The sequence below is a fragment of the Mobula hypostoma genome, chromosome 5 (assembly GCF_963921235.1).
Source record: "Mobula hypostoma chromosome 5, sMobHyp1.1, whole genome shotgun sequence".
NCBI classification, from domain to species: Eukaryota; Metazoa; Chordata; class Chondrichthyes; order Myliobatiformes; family Myliobatidae; genus Mobula; species Mobula hypostoma.
Genome location: NC_086101.1, coordinates 162,070,218 through 162,087,671, shown reverse-complemented (window position 1 = coordinate 162,087,671; position 17,454 = coordinate 162,070,218). Strand labels below are relative to the sequence as shown.

General features: G+C 42.8%; 1 protein-coding gene across 3 annotated transcripts in view; it reads right to left on the bottom strand.

Moving 5' to 3' along the window:
* The window catches only part of LOC134346328 (ankyrin repeat and death domain-containing protein 1A-like), an 83,063-nt gene that overhangs the window by 28,986 nt on the left and 36,623 nt on the right, over positions 1-17,454 (bottom strand). For all 3 annotated transcript variants that reach the window (XM_063047677.1, XM_063047678.1, XM_063047679.1), the window contains 4 exons: positions 16,890-16,988; positions 16,676-16,774; positions 14,609-14,707; positions 8,834-8,929 (listed from right to left, as the gene is read on the bottom strand). In XM_063047677.1, coding sequence (XP_062903747.1) covers positions 8,834-8,929; positions 14,609-14,707; positions 16,676-16,774; positions 16,890-16,988 — 393 coding nt within the window. The remainder of the gene's footprint in view (positions 1-8,833; positions 8,930-14,608; positions 14,708-16,675; positions 16,775-16,889; positions 16,989-17,454) is intronic.

Sequence of the window (17,454 nt, the reverse complement as noted above, 5' to 3'; positions counted from 1 at the left end):
TCTGCTGAAATGACACCCAAGGCTGATGGGCAAATTGTGACTGATATTGGATATACAAGGGATGTTTAAAAAAGTGCCTCATCGTAAGCCCATCACCAAGATGGAAGGCCATGGAATCGACCTCCAGAAACATGGAGAGAAAGCTGGCTAATAAACAGGAAAGAGAATGTAGTAGTAAAAGATAGTTTTTCAGATTGGAGGGTAGTGTACACTGGACTGTACAAAGCATAGAAGATGGAACAGTACATCTTCCGCCCATGATGCTGTGCCGGCTCCATAGCCTACTTTAAAACCAATCTAACCCTTCCTTCCCACACGGCTCTCCATTTTCCTTTCATCCATGTATCTACCATGTGCCTACCTCTCTTCTGTGTAAGAAACCTACCTCTGACATCCCCCACTATAATTTCCTCCAGACCCTTCAAGTTATGCCCTCGTAAAATCTCTGGCTGTCCAGTCTATCCATGTCCCTTATTATCTTGTATACCATCCAGGGTCAAATCGCCAGGGCCAGTGCTAGAACCATAGCTTTTATTAATGTGCATTAACGAACCAGAATTGGGTGTAGAGGGCACTATTGATAGTGATCAATTTCAATCAGATAAGGGCAGTTCGGTGGGTTAGCCGAGTAAAGTTAATGCTGACAACTGTGAAGTGTATCACTTTGTTAGAAAGGATGAAAAGCAGCAAAATAAACTGCAAGGCATGATCCTAAACGAGGGTTAAAATCAGAGAGCAGCAGATTCATGTGCACAGTTTGTTGATAGTAGCAGCACGAGCTGGGGAAGTGGTTAAAAAAGCACATGGAATATACGTAGAACTATGGAAAATGAAAGAAGGATATCATGACAAAAATTGGTTCAGCCACAGTTCAAGAACTAAGTCCACCTCTGAGTGCTACACTTCTGCAAACATGTGAAGATTTCAGAGGCACAGAGAAGGTCTCCCAAATTGAACTCCAAGGTTGACAGACTTCAGTTATGTAGATAGACTGAAAAAGCTGATGTTTTTCTCCGTGGACAGAGGAATGTGGAGGGAGATCATGAAGGCTCTATAGAGCAGATCAAGGGGAAATGATCCCATTGGTTTAGTGGTCAAGAACTAGGGGGGATAGAATGAAGGAGATTGCCAAAACAACCATAAGTAACAATGAGTCGTCCTCTTTTTACACAGTAAGTGATCAGGATCAGAAAGGCACTGCTGCCATTGCAGTGCAGGCTGATATAATTGCGGTGTTCAAAGCGGAGTTGTGAAATATCTGAAAGGAAGGAGTTTGCAAGCCTCTGGAAAGAGGGCAGGGAAGTAGGATTACTCTTACAATTGGCCTCCTTTTGTACTAATTATTTGTACTTATTAATGTGTGCATGCTGGATATTTCTGTATGGGCAAATATCCAAGTGCTTAAACTACAGCTGGATTAAAAGGAAATGTCTTGTCGGAATTTTATTGCCTCTACTGGCTCTTCGGCTCTTTCATGACCATACCTGTGAAAAAATAGCTACAAATGAGTGAACTTCTGTTGTTACTCCTATCACTCAGTTGCTTTCCATTGTTGACACACTGCTCTTAGAGTCAGTTTACAATCATTTCTGAGGAAAGGAGTCATTATGTAAACTAGGGAGTGCCCGAACAATAAACTTCCAATAACATACAAGATTTTGGTGGTGCTTCCAGCCCTTTGAGCCACGCAGCCCAGCAAGCCCTGCCACCTCCTGATTTAACCCCAACCTAATCAAGGGACAGTGTACAATGACCAATTACCCAACCAAATAGTTCGTCTTTGGGGTAGCATTCACATGTTACACAGCAGTACAATCATTTTTCCAGTAAACCTGCTGAGTGTAAAGGGGGACAGAAGTATGCAAGTCTGAGTCTGGCCACAAATCTACTTACGTCCCAACACTTGGTTCCGAGCTTAACACCCAGTCCACATACAAACCCAGGAGCTGGCCATATACCCTGGTCACACTCAGAGTCAGCCAGATGCCAAACTTTCAGAAATTCTAAACAATTAGATGCTGATTTTTTAATCAATACAGTGATAATAACTCTAGAACTCCAATGGAGAGAGTCGTAAATATACAAAGCTATCTTTGAAGTGCATTTAAGTCCAGTCTGGTCTAAATTAGTGAATGCCTCTTCTCCATTAGTTAACAGTGTATAGGAGCTCAGAACTGAAGCTTGCCACTGTTTACTGTCAACTTATGATTTGATTCAAGCACCAGGAGGACCTAATAATAAAATGGAGATTTCAAACTGTCTGTTATGATAGATTTTGTCCACTTTTGGCATTTTATTATATTTCTGGGTTAAAAGTGTTGATTAAATGTACCACATATTTGTTTGTATAGTATAATGCTATAATACAAACATGTACTATAGTTAGTTCCAGGAGGCAGTACTTTACTTTACTGTCACCAAACAATTGATACTAGAGCATACAATCATCACAGCAATATTTGATTCTGCGCTTCATGCTCCCTGGAGTACAAATCGATAGTAAATACTAAAAATTTAAATTATAAATCATAAATAGAAAATAGAAAAGGGAAAGTAAGGCAGTGCAAAAAAAACCAAGAGGCAGGTCTGGACATTTGGAGGGTATGGCCCAGATCCGGGTCAGGATCTGTTCAGCAGTCTTATCACAGTTGGAAAGAAGCTGATCCCAAATCTGGCCGTACGCATCTTCGAGCTCCTGAGCCTTCTCCTGGAGGGAAGAGAGACAAAAAGTGTGTTGACTGGGTGGGTCGTGTCTTTGATTATCCTGACAGCACTGCTCTGACAGCGTACGGTGTAAAGTGAGTCCAAGGACAGAAGATTGGTTTGTGTGATGTGCTGTGCCGTGTTCACGATCTTCTGCAGCTTCTTTCGGTCTTGGACAGGACAACTTCCATACCAGGTTGTGATGCACCCTAGAAGAATGCTATCTACGGTGCATCTATAAAAATTAGTGAGGGTTTTAGGGGACAGGCCAAATTTCTTTAGCTTTCTCAGGAAGTAAAGGCGCTGGTGGGCCTTCTTGGCAGTGGACTTTTCTTTTCTTGGTTGGACCAAGTCAGGTCATTTGTGATATTGACCCCGAGAAACTTAAAGCTTTTGACCTGATCCAATTGCGCACCACCGATGTAAATGGGGTCGTGCGGTCCGCTACTCCTTCTGAAGTCAACAACGAATTCCTTCGTCTTGCTGACATTGAGGGATAGGTTATTGTCTTCGCACCATGCCACCAGGTTCTTAATTTCCTCTCTGTACTCAAACTCATCATTACCCGAGATACGGCCTACAATTGTTGTCTCATCAGCAAACTTATATATTGAGTTTGATGGAAACTTGGCTACACAATCATGGGTGTACAGTGAGTACAGCAGGGGGCTGAGTACACAGCCTTGTGGGGCACCGGTGCTCAGAGTGATTGTAGAGGAGTGTTTGTCCACTATTTCTACAGCCTGGGTCCTGTCTGTGAGGAAGTTGAAGATCCAGCTGCAGATCTGAGTGCTAAGGCCCAGGTTCCGGAGCTTAGGAATCAGTTTATTTGGAATGATGGTATTAAAGGCAGAGTTATAGTCAATGAAAAGGAGCCTTACATATGCATCTTTATTCTCCATGTGTTCTAAGGAGGAATGTAGGGCCAGAGAGATGGCATCTGCCGTTGACCTGTTGCTCCGGTAGGCGAATTGTAAAGCGTCGAGGTTGACCAGAAGGCTGTGGTTGTTGTGTGCCATAACCAATCGCTCGAAGCACTTCATAGCCATTGATGTCAGAGCCACAGGTCGATAGTCATTCAGGAATGCCACCTTGCTCTTCTTCAGCACCAGGATTATCGTTGCCTTCTCATAACACAAGGGGATCTTAGACTGAAGCAAGGAGCAGTTGAAGATGTCAGCAAACACTCCAGCTAGCTCGCTTGCACAATAGTGGAAACAACGATGAAGCAGAATTGATGTTTAGGGCACTTAACATTTCTTTAGGCAAATGACACTCAAAATTGTGCCTGTTTTGAAAAGAGCTCACCCACCACCACTCAAAACCTGAATTTATCAATAAAATACAATTTCAGCCATGAACTGGTGCAGCCATACATTTTAAAAAATGTATTTGAAGCATGACCCGGCTGGTAGTGTAAAGGCATCAGTGTCGGACTTCGAGATGAAAGGTCCTGAGTTCGAATCCAGCTCCAGCTCCCTGCACTTTCCATCCATGCTGGGTAACGAGCTGGTGATCTCTTTGGAAACTCACCTGGCAGAAGGCAAGCTGTAACTTGCCTCGTAAGCGCTTCCCCGCTACGTCAGAGAAGAAGGCAATGGCAAACTGCTGTAACTTGCCTCGTATGCGCTTCCCCACTACGTCAGAGAGGGAAATCGTCTGCTAACCGGAGAAACCCCGGATGCGACGTACCTTTCCTTATTTGAAGCATAAGTGGTTACAGTTAAATATGTTAATCACAAAAGATATGAATTTTTAACTGCAGTATCAAAACAGAAACTATGAACACACTACACTTGGGGGATATGTTTTAGTGGTGAAAGCTGTAGCAAAATATCACAGAAAGTCAATATGTGCTGAACACAGTAAAGCTTTAAAACCTTCCAGTCCTTGTTACCCAAAGGCTGGAAATCTCAGCCCAACTGAGACAAAAGCCAAGCTACTGCAAGTGAGACAATGCAGGCACAATCTCTGCATGCCTACACCTTCAGCGCAATGTATTGAAATTCATTCTGCAGTTGTTGAGACGTATAATCTTTTGTGAAGCATAAAAATCAGTCAAACCTGACATACTAGTTCGTACAGGTTATTTTTAACCAACTCAAACAAACTGATGAAGAATGCTGGTTAATAAAGTTCAAAGTAAATCACCATATATAGTGATTCATTTTCAGAGTAGAACAGAGAAATACAACAAAGTCAATGAAAAACTACGAAGACTGACAAATAACCAATGTGCAAAAGAAGACAAACTGCAAATAAAAATCAATTAAAAAGTAAATAAGCATGAGTTGTAGAGCCCTTGAGGGTGAGTCCATAGGTTGTGGAATTAGTTCTGTGTTGAGGTGAGTGAAGTTTTCCATGCAGGTTCAGGAGCATGATGGTTGGAGGGTAATAACTGCCCCTGAACCTGGAGTTTTTGGAACTAAGGCTCCTAAACCTCATTCCTGACAGCAGCAGCAAGATGAGAGCATGGCTTGGATGCTGGGGGATTCTAATCATGGATGCTGCTTTCTCGTGGAAGCACTCTTGCAGGTGTGTTTAGATGTGGGCAGGGGTTACCCCTGATGGACTGGTCTGTGTCAACCACTTTTTTCTTGGCTTTTCCTTTCATGGGGAATGGTGTTTCCATACCAGGCTGTGATGCAACTCATCCAGATACTCTCCACTGTGCATTTATGGATGTTTGTCAAAGTTTTAGTTAACATGCTAAATTTGTGCAAACTCCAAAGGCAGTAGAGATAGTAAACAGTAGAGCCAGTAAGACAGTGAAGGCTGTATTTGGAAAGGTATGGGAATGGTAGGATGAGATTGGAGAAATAAATTGATTCACAAAAGCTGGAATGCCCAAAATTGACAAAAACTGACATTGTAATTATTCTTTACGACCTGGCCCTCTATACCTCCCTCTGCAAATCAATACTAGACTTCCTCATCATTGAGGCTAGGTAACAACGTCCCCTCCTCACTGACTGTCAACACAGGTATGCCTGAATGTTGCTTGGTTAGCCCCTGCCCTACTCTCTACACACGTGACTATGTGGCTGAGTGGAGATCCAATGTCATATATAAACTCACTACTGACACCACTGTTGTCGGATGAGTTCCAGGTGCTCTGGATTCAGATACGTTCCTGGTTCAGTGGCGCCACAACAACCTCTCCCTCAACATCATTGATTTCCAGAAGGGGAAGGACGGAAATCATGCACTATGCTACACTGAGGGATCGGCAGTGGAGAGAGGCAGCAGCTTTAAATTCTTGTGCATTAACATATCAGATGACCTGTCCTGGGCCCAGAACATAGATGAAAGCAAACTGAAAGCACGCCTGCATTTTAGCTTTCTTGGGAGGTCAAGGAGGTAGACCTTGTCACTGAACACTCTTAACAAACTTCTTCAGACATACTGTTGAACTATCCCTTCTGACTGCATTCTGGTCTGGTATGGCGAAATGAATGCACAGCGGCAGATCGTAGTGCACTCAACCCAATTCATTGTGGGCATGCACCTCCCGACCTTGGTTGTACCTGTAGGAGGCACTGCTTCAAGAAGTCAACATCTATCATGTAAGATCCCTGCCTTCTTACAGCTACCATCAGGCAGGAGGTGCAAAAACCATAAGTCCCACACCACCAGGATCAGGAATAGCTATTTCTCTTCAGCAAATAGGTTCTTGAACCACTGGTACAACCTTAATCTCTACAGTTTAGCAACTCACCTGCCCGTCACCTCCCCGTAGTGCCCTCTTCCTTTCTCTCATCGTCCACTCTCCTCTCCTATCAGATTCCTTCATTCCAGTGATAGGTGCCTTTTCCACCTATCACCTTTTAGCTTGACTTACTTCCCTCCCCTCCATCTTCTTATTCTGGCAACTCCCCCCTTCCTTTCTGGTCCTGGTGTAGGGTCTCGGCCTGAAACGTCAACTGTACCTCTTCCTAGAGATGTTGCCTGGCCTGCTGCGTTCACCAGCAACTTTGATGTGTGTTGCTTGAATTTCCAGCATCTGCAGAATTCCTGTTGTTCACTGCAGGTATGTCTCTTTGCTCATGAGCGTACATGTAACAGTAAACTGAACTTTGATTTTAACTCTCTTCAGTTTCAATTACCATAAAGCAATAGCCTAGGTAGAATATCACCTGAATTAACTGCGATCTAAACACTGCAGGAAGTATTACACTTTTCAATAGGTTTTCTTCTTCCTCAGAAGGCTATGGATAAATGGCACGTCCCCATCGACCCTCACTAATTTGTGTAGATGGTTGTGGAAAGCATCCTATCCAGGTGCAGATGCATCACAGCCTGGTATGGCAACCTGTCCACCCAACACAGCAAGGAGTTGTACAGCTGTAGACCCAGCACAGATAACAACCTCCCCTCCACTGAAAGCAGCCAACATAACCAAAAGACTCTCCCATCCCATATGTTCTTGGTTCTCCACCCTTCCATTGGGCAGAAGATGCAACAGCTTGAAAACACCAGGCTCGATGACACCCTGCTGTTACAACACTGTTGAATAGACCTCTTGTACGATAAAGATGAACTCTTGACCCCATAATCTACCTCAGCACGGTTCTTGAACCTGATCACCTTCCAGCACCGGATCCTCTCTGTAACTGCAACTGGAACAATACATTCTGCATTCTTTTATTATCTTCTCCTTGCACGGCCTTGATATATTTATAGTTTGGAATTGATCTCTTTGAACGGTATGATAAACAGAGTTTTCCACAGTATCTTGATCCGTGTGACAATAATAAACCAATTACATGCTACTGAATAAAGTCACACAGCTCTCTTCTGATATACTCTCATAATAACTTGCCCTGGTTTTAATTTTTGATCCCTAAATTAGCAGTAACTGAGTCTTTGTTTTCACTGCTTGGTATGGAAGTATGTAGCTGATAACCACCTGCCCACTTCGCTGGTCTTTGAGCGTGCGGCGGAAACCTGGACTCCAGACATTCTTCATCACCCATCCACTTCGCTGGTCTTTGAGCGTGCGGCGGAAACCTGGACTCCGGACATTCTTCATCACCCATCCACTTCGCTGGTCTTTGAGCGTGCAGTGGAGGCGTAGACTTTAGACGTCCTTCATCACCTGTCCACATCGCTGGCCTTTGACTGTACAGTAGAGACCTGAACTCTAGGTGTCTTTACTCGCCTGTCCACATTGCTGGCTTTTGAAGGTGGAGCACAAAACAGAGGCCTAACCACTAATTCCTCCACATTGCTGTCCCTAAACCCTATTCTAATCTGTAACTCCCCTCTTGGTCCCAAAAATTGCCCATACAAACTTAAAAATCAAATCAAATTCAAGTTCAATTATTATTCAACCATACATGGATATAGCCGAACAAAACAGTGTTCCTCTGGGGCCAAGGTGTAAAAACATTCAAAATAGCGAGCAAAAATTAATTAGGTCTGAGCCACCATTTCGATGGAGACTGCAGCTGGGCACCATCTTGACCAGGAGCTTTATTCTCCTGAGGAAGCAGAGGTGTGGTCTCTTGGCCATAGTGTCAATGTGGTTGGATCAGATCACGTGATTGATGATGATCACTCCCAGCAACTTGAAACTCTCAAGCCTCTCGACCTGGACATAAGCACCATTGACATAAACAGGAGCACATGTGCTGCCTCCGTCCTAAAGTCAATGACCAGCTCTTCGTTTTGCTGATACTGAGAGAAAGGCTGTTGTGTTGCTGTGACACTTGGAAGTACCTATGCATAAAATTCACAACTAAAGGATTTGACTGCAATGGTTTTGCACAGAGCTAGATATGGAAAATTGTAGTCTGGGGGGACACACTATTGTACCAATCAGTCCCACCGCTTGGTGCTTTGAAATTATGAAGGATTTTGCAGACATACAGTATCCACCTGGTGCTATGCAGGATTGCAAAGAAATACTATGATAGATTCCTAGGTCAAGAGCGTTAAAGAAAGGTTATTTTTATGCCAGCACGATAAATAACAAAAGTAACATAGCACAACTCATGGTAAAGAGAACAACTCAAAGCCAAATGGGAGAGATAACACAATTAAATATTTAGAAAACAAAGTTGGACAAATAAAAATGTCACCTTGAGCTTTGCTTCTAGTGTGTGATATCTTCAAAGTAATAGCTCACCTCCTTCCATGCATAATATCTTTCTGCTTTGATGATCATGTCTGCAATAATGATGTGATTGACTCTCGCTGCCACTCCCAGTGGAGTCTTGCCTTGCTGCAGAATATGAAATTGAAGTAAATAACTTGGATCAGTACATTATATTTCCAGGACTTGGATTATTGGCATCATAACCATTAACACCACGAAAGAAGCAATTCCAGTAGATTCCAGTTAACTGGTTCATCAGTTAATTGGGGGCAGCTGCTTATTTCGGACAATTCTTCAAGTAAAAAAACTAACTGACAAAATAGCCGGGATTGCCTTCATTTATTTGGGAGACTTTGCCGCTTAATTGGGGCAGGAGACTGTTGCTGAATAGTTTCTATCTAGTGTCAGACGTGTGCATTTGTGTGGCTGTCTGACACTACACTGTGCTTACAGTGAACAGATTTTAAATAGTGTCATTTGCATGGGCTTGTGTTCAAAAAACAGTGATTAATCTCACTGATAGTTGATAAGCAGCAAGACAATTCAAAACTGTTTTGTTCACTGCAGTTTCAGGCTTAGAGATGCCAGAAAGAGTTAGGGGTGAAAGTAAAAGGATTTCACTATTTCAACAAATTAGACACTATGAAGAATTTGAAGGTATCGACAATTAGCTTGAATGTTACAATGGAAATGAAATTTTGGATCGATAGCATTGTATGAAGGAAGTTTATTATCTACACTATCTGCACTGAACTTTGCTAGCTGGCAGCGTACAGATACACTGGATGAATTCCTCCATTGATAACAATTCGGAATTAATATAGAGTTTCATAGCACTGTAGTAGCAGGAGTATTAGGAATAAAGGGGATGAACTTAGAGCATGGATCAGTACGTGGAGCTACGATGTTGTGGCCATTACTGAAACTTGGCTGGAGGAAGGGCAGGATTGGCTGATGCAGGTACCGGGGTTTAGGTGTTTTAAAAGGAATAGGATGGGAGGTAGAAAAGGGTGGGGGGGGGAGTAGCATTATTGGTCAGGGATAGCATCACGGTTATAGAAAGGGAGGACGCTGCAGAGGGAGTGTCCACTGAGTCGATGTGGGTGGAAGTCAGAAATAGGAAGGGATCAATCACTGTGCTGGGAGTAGTCTATAGGCCCCCAAATAGCCCTCGGGACACAGAGGAGCAGAGAAGCAGGCAGATTTTTAAATGGTGCAGGAAATATAGGGTTTTAGTTATTGGGTGATTTCAACTTCCCTCATATTGACTGGCACCTCCTGACTGCAAGGGGGATAGATGGGGCTGAATTTGTCAGGTGTGTTCAAGAAGGATTCCTGACACAGTATGTGGATGAGAGGAGAGGCCATACTGGATCTAGTTCTGGGTAATGAACCTGGTCAGGTGGCAGACCTCTTGGTGGGGGAGCATTTTGGTGAGAGTGACCACAACTTCCTTATCTTCAGCATAGCTATGGAAAAGGATGAAAACAGAAAAAATGGGAAAGTGCTTAACTGGGGAAGGGATGAAGGGGGAAGGGGTTAACTGTGAAGGGATGAGGCAGGAACTAGTGAGAGTAAATTGGAAACAGATGTTCAAGGGTGAAAGCACAGAAGTAATGTGGAGGAAGTTTAGGGACCACTTGTGCTTGGTTCAGGATAGGTTTGTCCCACAGAGACAAGGAAAAAATGGTAGGAAAAGGGAACCGTGGTGACGAAACACGTGAGACAACTCGTCAAGAGGAAGAAGGAAGCATATGTTAGTTTTAAGAAGCAGGAAGGGCTCGTGAGAAATATAGGGTAGCCAGGAAGGAGCTTAAGAAAGGACTTAGGAGAGCTCGAAGGGGGCATGAGAAGGCCTTGGCATGTAGGATTAAGGAGAACCCCAAAGCATTCTATGCATATGTGAAGAACAGAAGGATGACAAGAATGAAGGTGGGGCCGCTAAAGGATAAAGAAGGCAACATGTGCCTGGAGGCAAAAAAGGCTGGGAGGACCTAAATGAATACTTTGCTTCTGTATTCACAAGTGAAAAGGACCTTGATCAGGGTGAGGTAGAAATAGAACAAACCTGTGTGCTGGACAATGTGGAGATTAAGGAAGAAGTGTTGGATCTTCTTAAAAACATCCAGATTGAAAAGTCCCCAGGGCTGGACATGATATACCACAGGTTGCTGAGGAAAGTGAGAGAAGAGATCGCTGGAGCAGTAGCTATGATCTTTGAATACTCTTTGGCTGCAGGGGAGGTGCCAGAGGATTGGAGAATGGTAAATGTAGTTCCCTTGTTTAAAAAAAGGTAATAGGGAGAATCCTGGGAACTATAGACCGGTGAGTCTTATATTGGTGGTCTGCAAACTATTGGAAAGGATTCTTAAGGATAGGATCTACGAGCACTTGGAGAAGTACAGTCTACTTAAGGATAGTCAGCGTGGCTTTGTGAAGGAAAGGTCGTGCTTCACGAGCCTAATTGAGTTTCTTTGAAAAGATAACAAAAGAAATTGATAAGGGTAGGGCGGTAGATGTGGTCTACATGGATTTTAGCAAGGCATTTGACAAGGTCCCCCACGAGAGACTCATCCAGAAAGTCATGAGGCATGGGATCAGTGGAACCTTGGCTGTTTGGATAAAAAATTGGCTTAAAAGAAGAAAGCAGAGGATAGTAGTGGAAGGAAAGGACCTGGAGGTCGGTGACTACTGCAGTGCCACAAGGATCTGTCCTGGGACCCCTGCTGTTTGTGATTTTTATATATGACCTGGATGAAGAGGCGGAAGGATGGGTGAGTAAGTTTGCGGACGACACAAAGATTGGAGGAGTTGTGGATGGAGCTGTAGGTTGTCGAAGGTTGCAAGAGGATATAGACAGGATGCAGAGTTGCGCAGAAAAGTGGCAGATGGAGTTCAATCTGGATAAATGTGAGGTGCTACATTTTGGAAGGACAAACCAGAAGGCTGAGTACAGGGTTAATGGTTGGTTACTTAAGAGTGTGGATGAACAGAGGGACCTTGGGGTTCAAATCCATACATCCCTCTACATCCCTCAAGGTTGTTGCACAGGTTGATAGGATAGTTAAGAAGGCCTATGGGATGCTAGGCTTCATTAATAGGGGGATTGAGTTGAAGAGTAGAGAGGTCATGCTGCAACTCTGCAAATCTCTGGTGAGACACACTTAGAGTATTGTGTTCAGTTCTGGTCACCTCATTATAGGAAGGATGTGGAAGCTATGGAGAGGGTGCAAAGGAGATTTACCAGGATGTTGCCTGGATTGAAAAACAAGTCTTATGAGGCAAGGTTAGCAGAGCTGGGACTTTTCTCTTTGGAGCATAGAAGGATGAGAGGGGACTTGATAGAGGTCTACAAGATTATGAGAGGCATAGATAGGGTGGATAGCCAGTACCTATTTCCCAGGGCACGAATAGCAAACACCAGAGGGCATATGTACAAAGTTAAGGGAAGAAAGTTTAGGGGAGGCATCAGGGGTAAGTTTTTTTACACAGAGGGTTGTGAGTACCTGGAATGACTTGCCAGGGATGGTGGTGGAGGCTAAAACATTAGGGGTATTTAAGAGCCTCTTGGACAGGCACATGGATGAAAGAAAAATTGAGGGTTAGGGGTAGTGTGGGTTTAGTACGTTTTTTTAAGGAATATATGGGTCAACACAACATTGAGGGCCGAAGGGCCTGTACTGTGCTGTAGTATTCTAGTGTCTAGTGTCTCGTATTGATAGTGTTCTAATTTTCTCTGTATTTCATTTAAATACTTAATTTGGTACCCAGTTAGTGGTAGGTTGTCCTTTTTTAACCACTTCCATAAAGTTTCAGCTAACTAGGGCAGTTGCTTAGTTGCGCGAAAAGTATTGCTCCCAATCTGTCTTAATTAACTGGAATCCTGGTTGTCTCTGGCACCTGCAAGCCTCAGTATTTGAAACTGCAGTGAGCAAAGCAGTTCTGAATTCTTACTGATAACTTCTTGCCAACTATCAGTGACAAAATCGCTGCTTTCTGAACACAAACACACACAACTGGTGCTTTTCATAAACTGTTCGCTCTAAGCACACAATAGCCACACAAGTACACGTGACCGATGCTAGTTAGAACTGATTAGCAACAGTCTCCTGCCCCAATTAACGGGCATAGTGCCCCAAAAAAACTAAGGGAATCCCGGCAATTTCCTTGATAAATTTTTGTTCTTTGTCCCAAATAAGTGGCTGCCCCAATTAACCAATGGCCTAATTAACCAAAATCCACTGTGTATATATGTAATTGGCAAATATCTGGTGTATATAATATACTTATAAGTATGCATTGCTTCCTTTCTGCAAGTTTTAATGTTTATAAAAATAGTCCAGTAATAATTTAGCAATACCTAACAAAATGACTAAGAGACAGACCATCTTCAGATCTGAGCTAAGTGGAGCTGGAGTGATGGGGTGATAGCGTGCAACGTGACTTCTGAGATTCTGTGTTAACTGAGTAATGGAAGTCTCCTGTCAATCTGAACGACAGCCAAACCAGACCAGCAATTCCATACAAACTGACAGTCAACTTGCAGTCTCACTGGGAGGAATCGTGCTGTATGAAATTTGTTATTAGTTTATGCTGACAAATTTATTAACAGCATCTAACCCAAATATATTATTCTCCTCTATATAGTATAATTTTGCTTGTATCAATAAAAGGAAACAGCTCCGTGCATAATATTTGCATACGTTAATTCTAATAAATCAAATGTAAGAAATGAGAGCAGCAGTTGTCTATATGACGCTACAAGCTGGCCTAAGATCACAGCTAATCCAGTGGCCTGAGCTCAGTTTCAGCCTGATCTATCAGGAGGCTACTTCTTCAGCAAGCTAAAGAAACTCAGCATGTCCCCAGGCTTTGACTATCACCATTTTTTTATGAACGTACTGCACACTGCACTTTCTCTGTAATTGTATCACTTTATTCTGCTTTTCATTATTGCTTTCACTTCAGCGCATTGCTGTAGTGAAATGATCTTTATGGATGGCATGCAAACAATATCTCAGTACATGGATAATAATGAGCCAAACAAAATCTTTATATAGCTGTGATGGAGCTTACCAAACAATGTCAGTAGGGAAGAATGCAATATTGTATTCACACCACTATTTATAATTAGTTACAAATGAAACAAATGCTCGATGAAGTAACATGTTTCCTGTATCCATCTCAAACAACAGGAATTCTGCAGATGCTGGAAATTCAAGCAACACACATCAAAGTTGCTGGTGAACGCAGCAGGCCAGGCAGCATCTCTAGGAAGAGGTGCAGTCGACGTTTCAGGCCGAGACCCTTCGTCAGGACTAACTGAAGGAAGAGCTTCAGGCCGAGACCCTTCGTCAGGACTAACTGAAGGAAGAGCTTCAGGCCAAGACCCTTCGTCAGGACTAACTGAAGGAAGAGCTTCAGGTCGAGACCCTCCGTCAGGACTAACTGAAGGAAGAGCTCTTCCTTCAGTTAGTCCTGACGAAGGGTCTCGGCCTGAAACGTCGACTGCACCTCTTCCTAGAGATGCTGCCTGGCCTGCTGCGTTCACCGGCAACTTTGATGTGTGTTTCCTGTATCCATCTCCTTTGAGTGCCCAGACATTGCCTGAATGTTCTCTGTTCTGTGAGTCAACAAGGATGGTGGTAGAGCATTCACGTTTTACATGCTGCTTATAACATCTTTCCTGAAAGGTGCCAATGAAGCATGCGACACCTTTCATATTGAACTGCAAACATATTACCCTACTAACATTTCAGTATTGCACATAACCACCCAAAGCCTCACATTGTTCCAGACACAAACCTTGTCCCTTTGTTTTAGATCAGTGTTTGCTTTCAGGAGCAGTTCCACTAAGTCAGCTTTTCCAAGCTCTGCTGCCAGATGCAACGGATTCTGGTTTCTCTGGAGAACAACATAAAATTACTTACACAAAAGGATATTAAACTTTTTTTTGGCTCTAAATCGAGCTTGCCATTTACTATTTTCTTTTTGCTCTGCTGATAATCCACAACACATTCACATGGAACACAGACTGTTTCAAAGATTCGGTAACCAACAGGAGATAGGAGCTAAGGATGCTCATTTGTCTATCATGGGCTGCACATATAAGACACAGAGTTACAGGGATCAGAGAATTAGGTAATTTCCCCAGGTAGGTGATTTTTGTTAACCATGAAAAACTAATGAGAAACTATGGAGTCAGCACAAAAACAGACTCCTTGGCCTGTTTGGCCTAACCTGGCCATATTGCACAATGTGCCTCCCTAAGCTGGTCCCATTTCCCTGCATTTGGCCCTTGTCCCTCTAAACCTTTCTAATGCATATATGTGTCCAAGTGTCCTAGAAATATAGCTACACACCTCTACCATTCCTCTGGCAGCTCACTCCATATATTCATCACACTCTGTAAAAAAAAATCTAGCCCGTCAGATCCCCTTTAAACCTTTTTCATCTCACCTTGAACCCATATCGTCTAATTGTAGACTGTTGTACCCTTGGTAAAAGACTGTGACTATCTACAATTTCTATGCCTGTCATGATTTTATAAACTTTAATAAAGTTATCCCTCAGCCTCCTTCCAGGAAAGACAGCTTGGCTAGTCTCCCCATATAACTTAAACCTCCCTCCAGTCACGGCAACACTACTGTGTGCCCTCTCGAGCTTAATTCTTCCAGTAGAATGACAATCAGAAATTCACACAATATTCTAACAGCTGTCTCACCAACGTCTTGTGCAGTTGTAACATGTTGTCCCAACTCCTGTACTCAGTGTCACAAACAATGAAGTCAAGCATGCTATATGCCTTCTTCAACACCTTATCTAACTGTGGTGCCACTTTAAAGGAACTAATTACTTGTACACCTAGGTTTCACTGTTCTACAGAATAGCTCTGGGCCCCACCTGTCACTGTGTATATCCTGCTCCAGTTCAGCATCACGTCATGACTGATTTTTCATACTGAGTTTTATTTCTTCTGGAGCAAACAGTCATTGTGCTCAAGAAATAGTCTTCACATTGTGTTAGAACAGTGACTAATGGAATTATCATACACTGAATGGTTTAGTGGTTAACTTCTGTATCTTGAGTTTTTAAATTCCCTTCCTACTCCCAGTTTCATTAAGCCTTCTTCTAATTTTAGACTCTTGTATCAATATTTTAACTTTACTGACAAAAGTCAAACAACCTTTCAACAACTAAAAGCAGAAACACATTGCAGGACTGAAGGAAGAAAAAATCAGGGGAGGAATTTCTTTCCTCTTGTGCCCACCAACCTTCCCCAAGCCTGACATACTCAGTGCAGAACATATCTGAATAAGCACCAGGCAGCCTAGCCTGAACACATCTGCGATTAGCCAAAGGTCAAGGCCTAAATCAATGGTAACTCAGACATTGTGCGCCCTCCAGTCAGGCTATGCATCTGTTTCAGAAGTGGGAACCTTTCTCTCTGCTCAAGGTCTAAAGCTCACTGGATACAGGCTCCTATGGTTGCAAGCTGAAAAAGCTGGCAGGAATTCCCTATAGTCTGACAGATGTTCCTGATGGCTCTAAAAAAATGCTGCAAATGGATGAAACTCTAAAGAAGGGCATGTCCCTTGGCCTTCCTGTCTCATCTGAGTTGAATTAAAATGTTTGCACCATCTTCAAGTATTCCTCATGCCCTTTGCAAGAACAAGCAACCCCCAACACCACCCCCCCTTAGCCCCTCCCCAGAATCCAAGATAACACAGAGGAGACAACAGCTCAGCATTAGCAATCTTTCCTCTTTTTCTTCTGGAAGTGACAGTTCCACTCCAATGGAGGAACCAAATCTGATACATGCTCTTACTTGCCTAAATTTAAACAGAAGAAACAAATGTTTAAAAAACTCACCTCATCTAAAATGTTAACATTGCACATGGATTCCACAAAGAGCTGTGCAATTGACATATGTTGATATTTCACAGCTAAGTGCAGAGGTGATTCTTTTCTCTACAAGAAAGCCCATAAATTAATGTTGGAGGGCTGAATGGCTGAATCACCGAGCATCATTGCAGAATTACAACTGTGTGTAAGCAAATGAAGTCACTCTCTTTTTGATACTTACTTTATTTTGACTATTGCAATCTGCTCCAGCGTCAATAAGCACCAAAGCCAAGGAATGGTCACCTCTCTCAGCTGCAACATGCAAAGGACTCATATTGCTCTGAAAGGAAATTATACACTGTCACATTACCAAACTACTCAGCCTCAAGACAAGAAACAAAATATACTTTAAAAATGAACTGGAACTGCAGAGTTAGGCTGCTGCACACTTCTCATCCTCCAATCTGCCTTGTGACAAACTTGTGCTGAAATCACAGAAGAGGTCTCTTTTCTTCTAGTTTGCTTTAATTCAACTACTGTTTGCTCAATTTATAATTTATATGTAGCATTTCCCACAATACACACACCAAACTGGAAAAGTATTTAAGTGTAGAGATCGCCCAATAATAAACAGGAGCACTGATGTCATTACTTGCTTTCAGCTTTTACATAAGACCCTAGTGTTCTAGAACTGATCGCAATGAATTGACTTTATTACTTATATCCCTCACATACATGAGGAGTAAAAATCATTTCATTACATCTCCATCTAAATGTGCAATGTGCAATTTATAGTAATTTGTAAC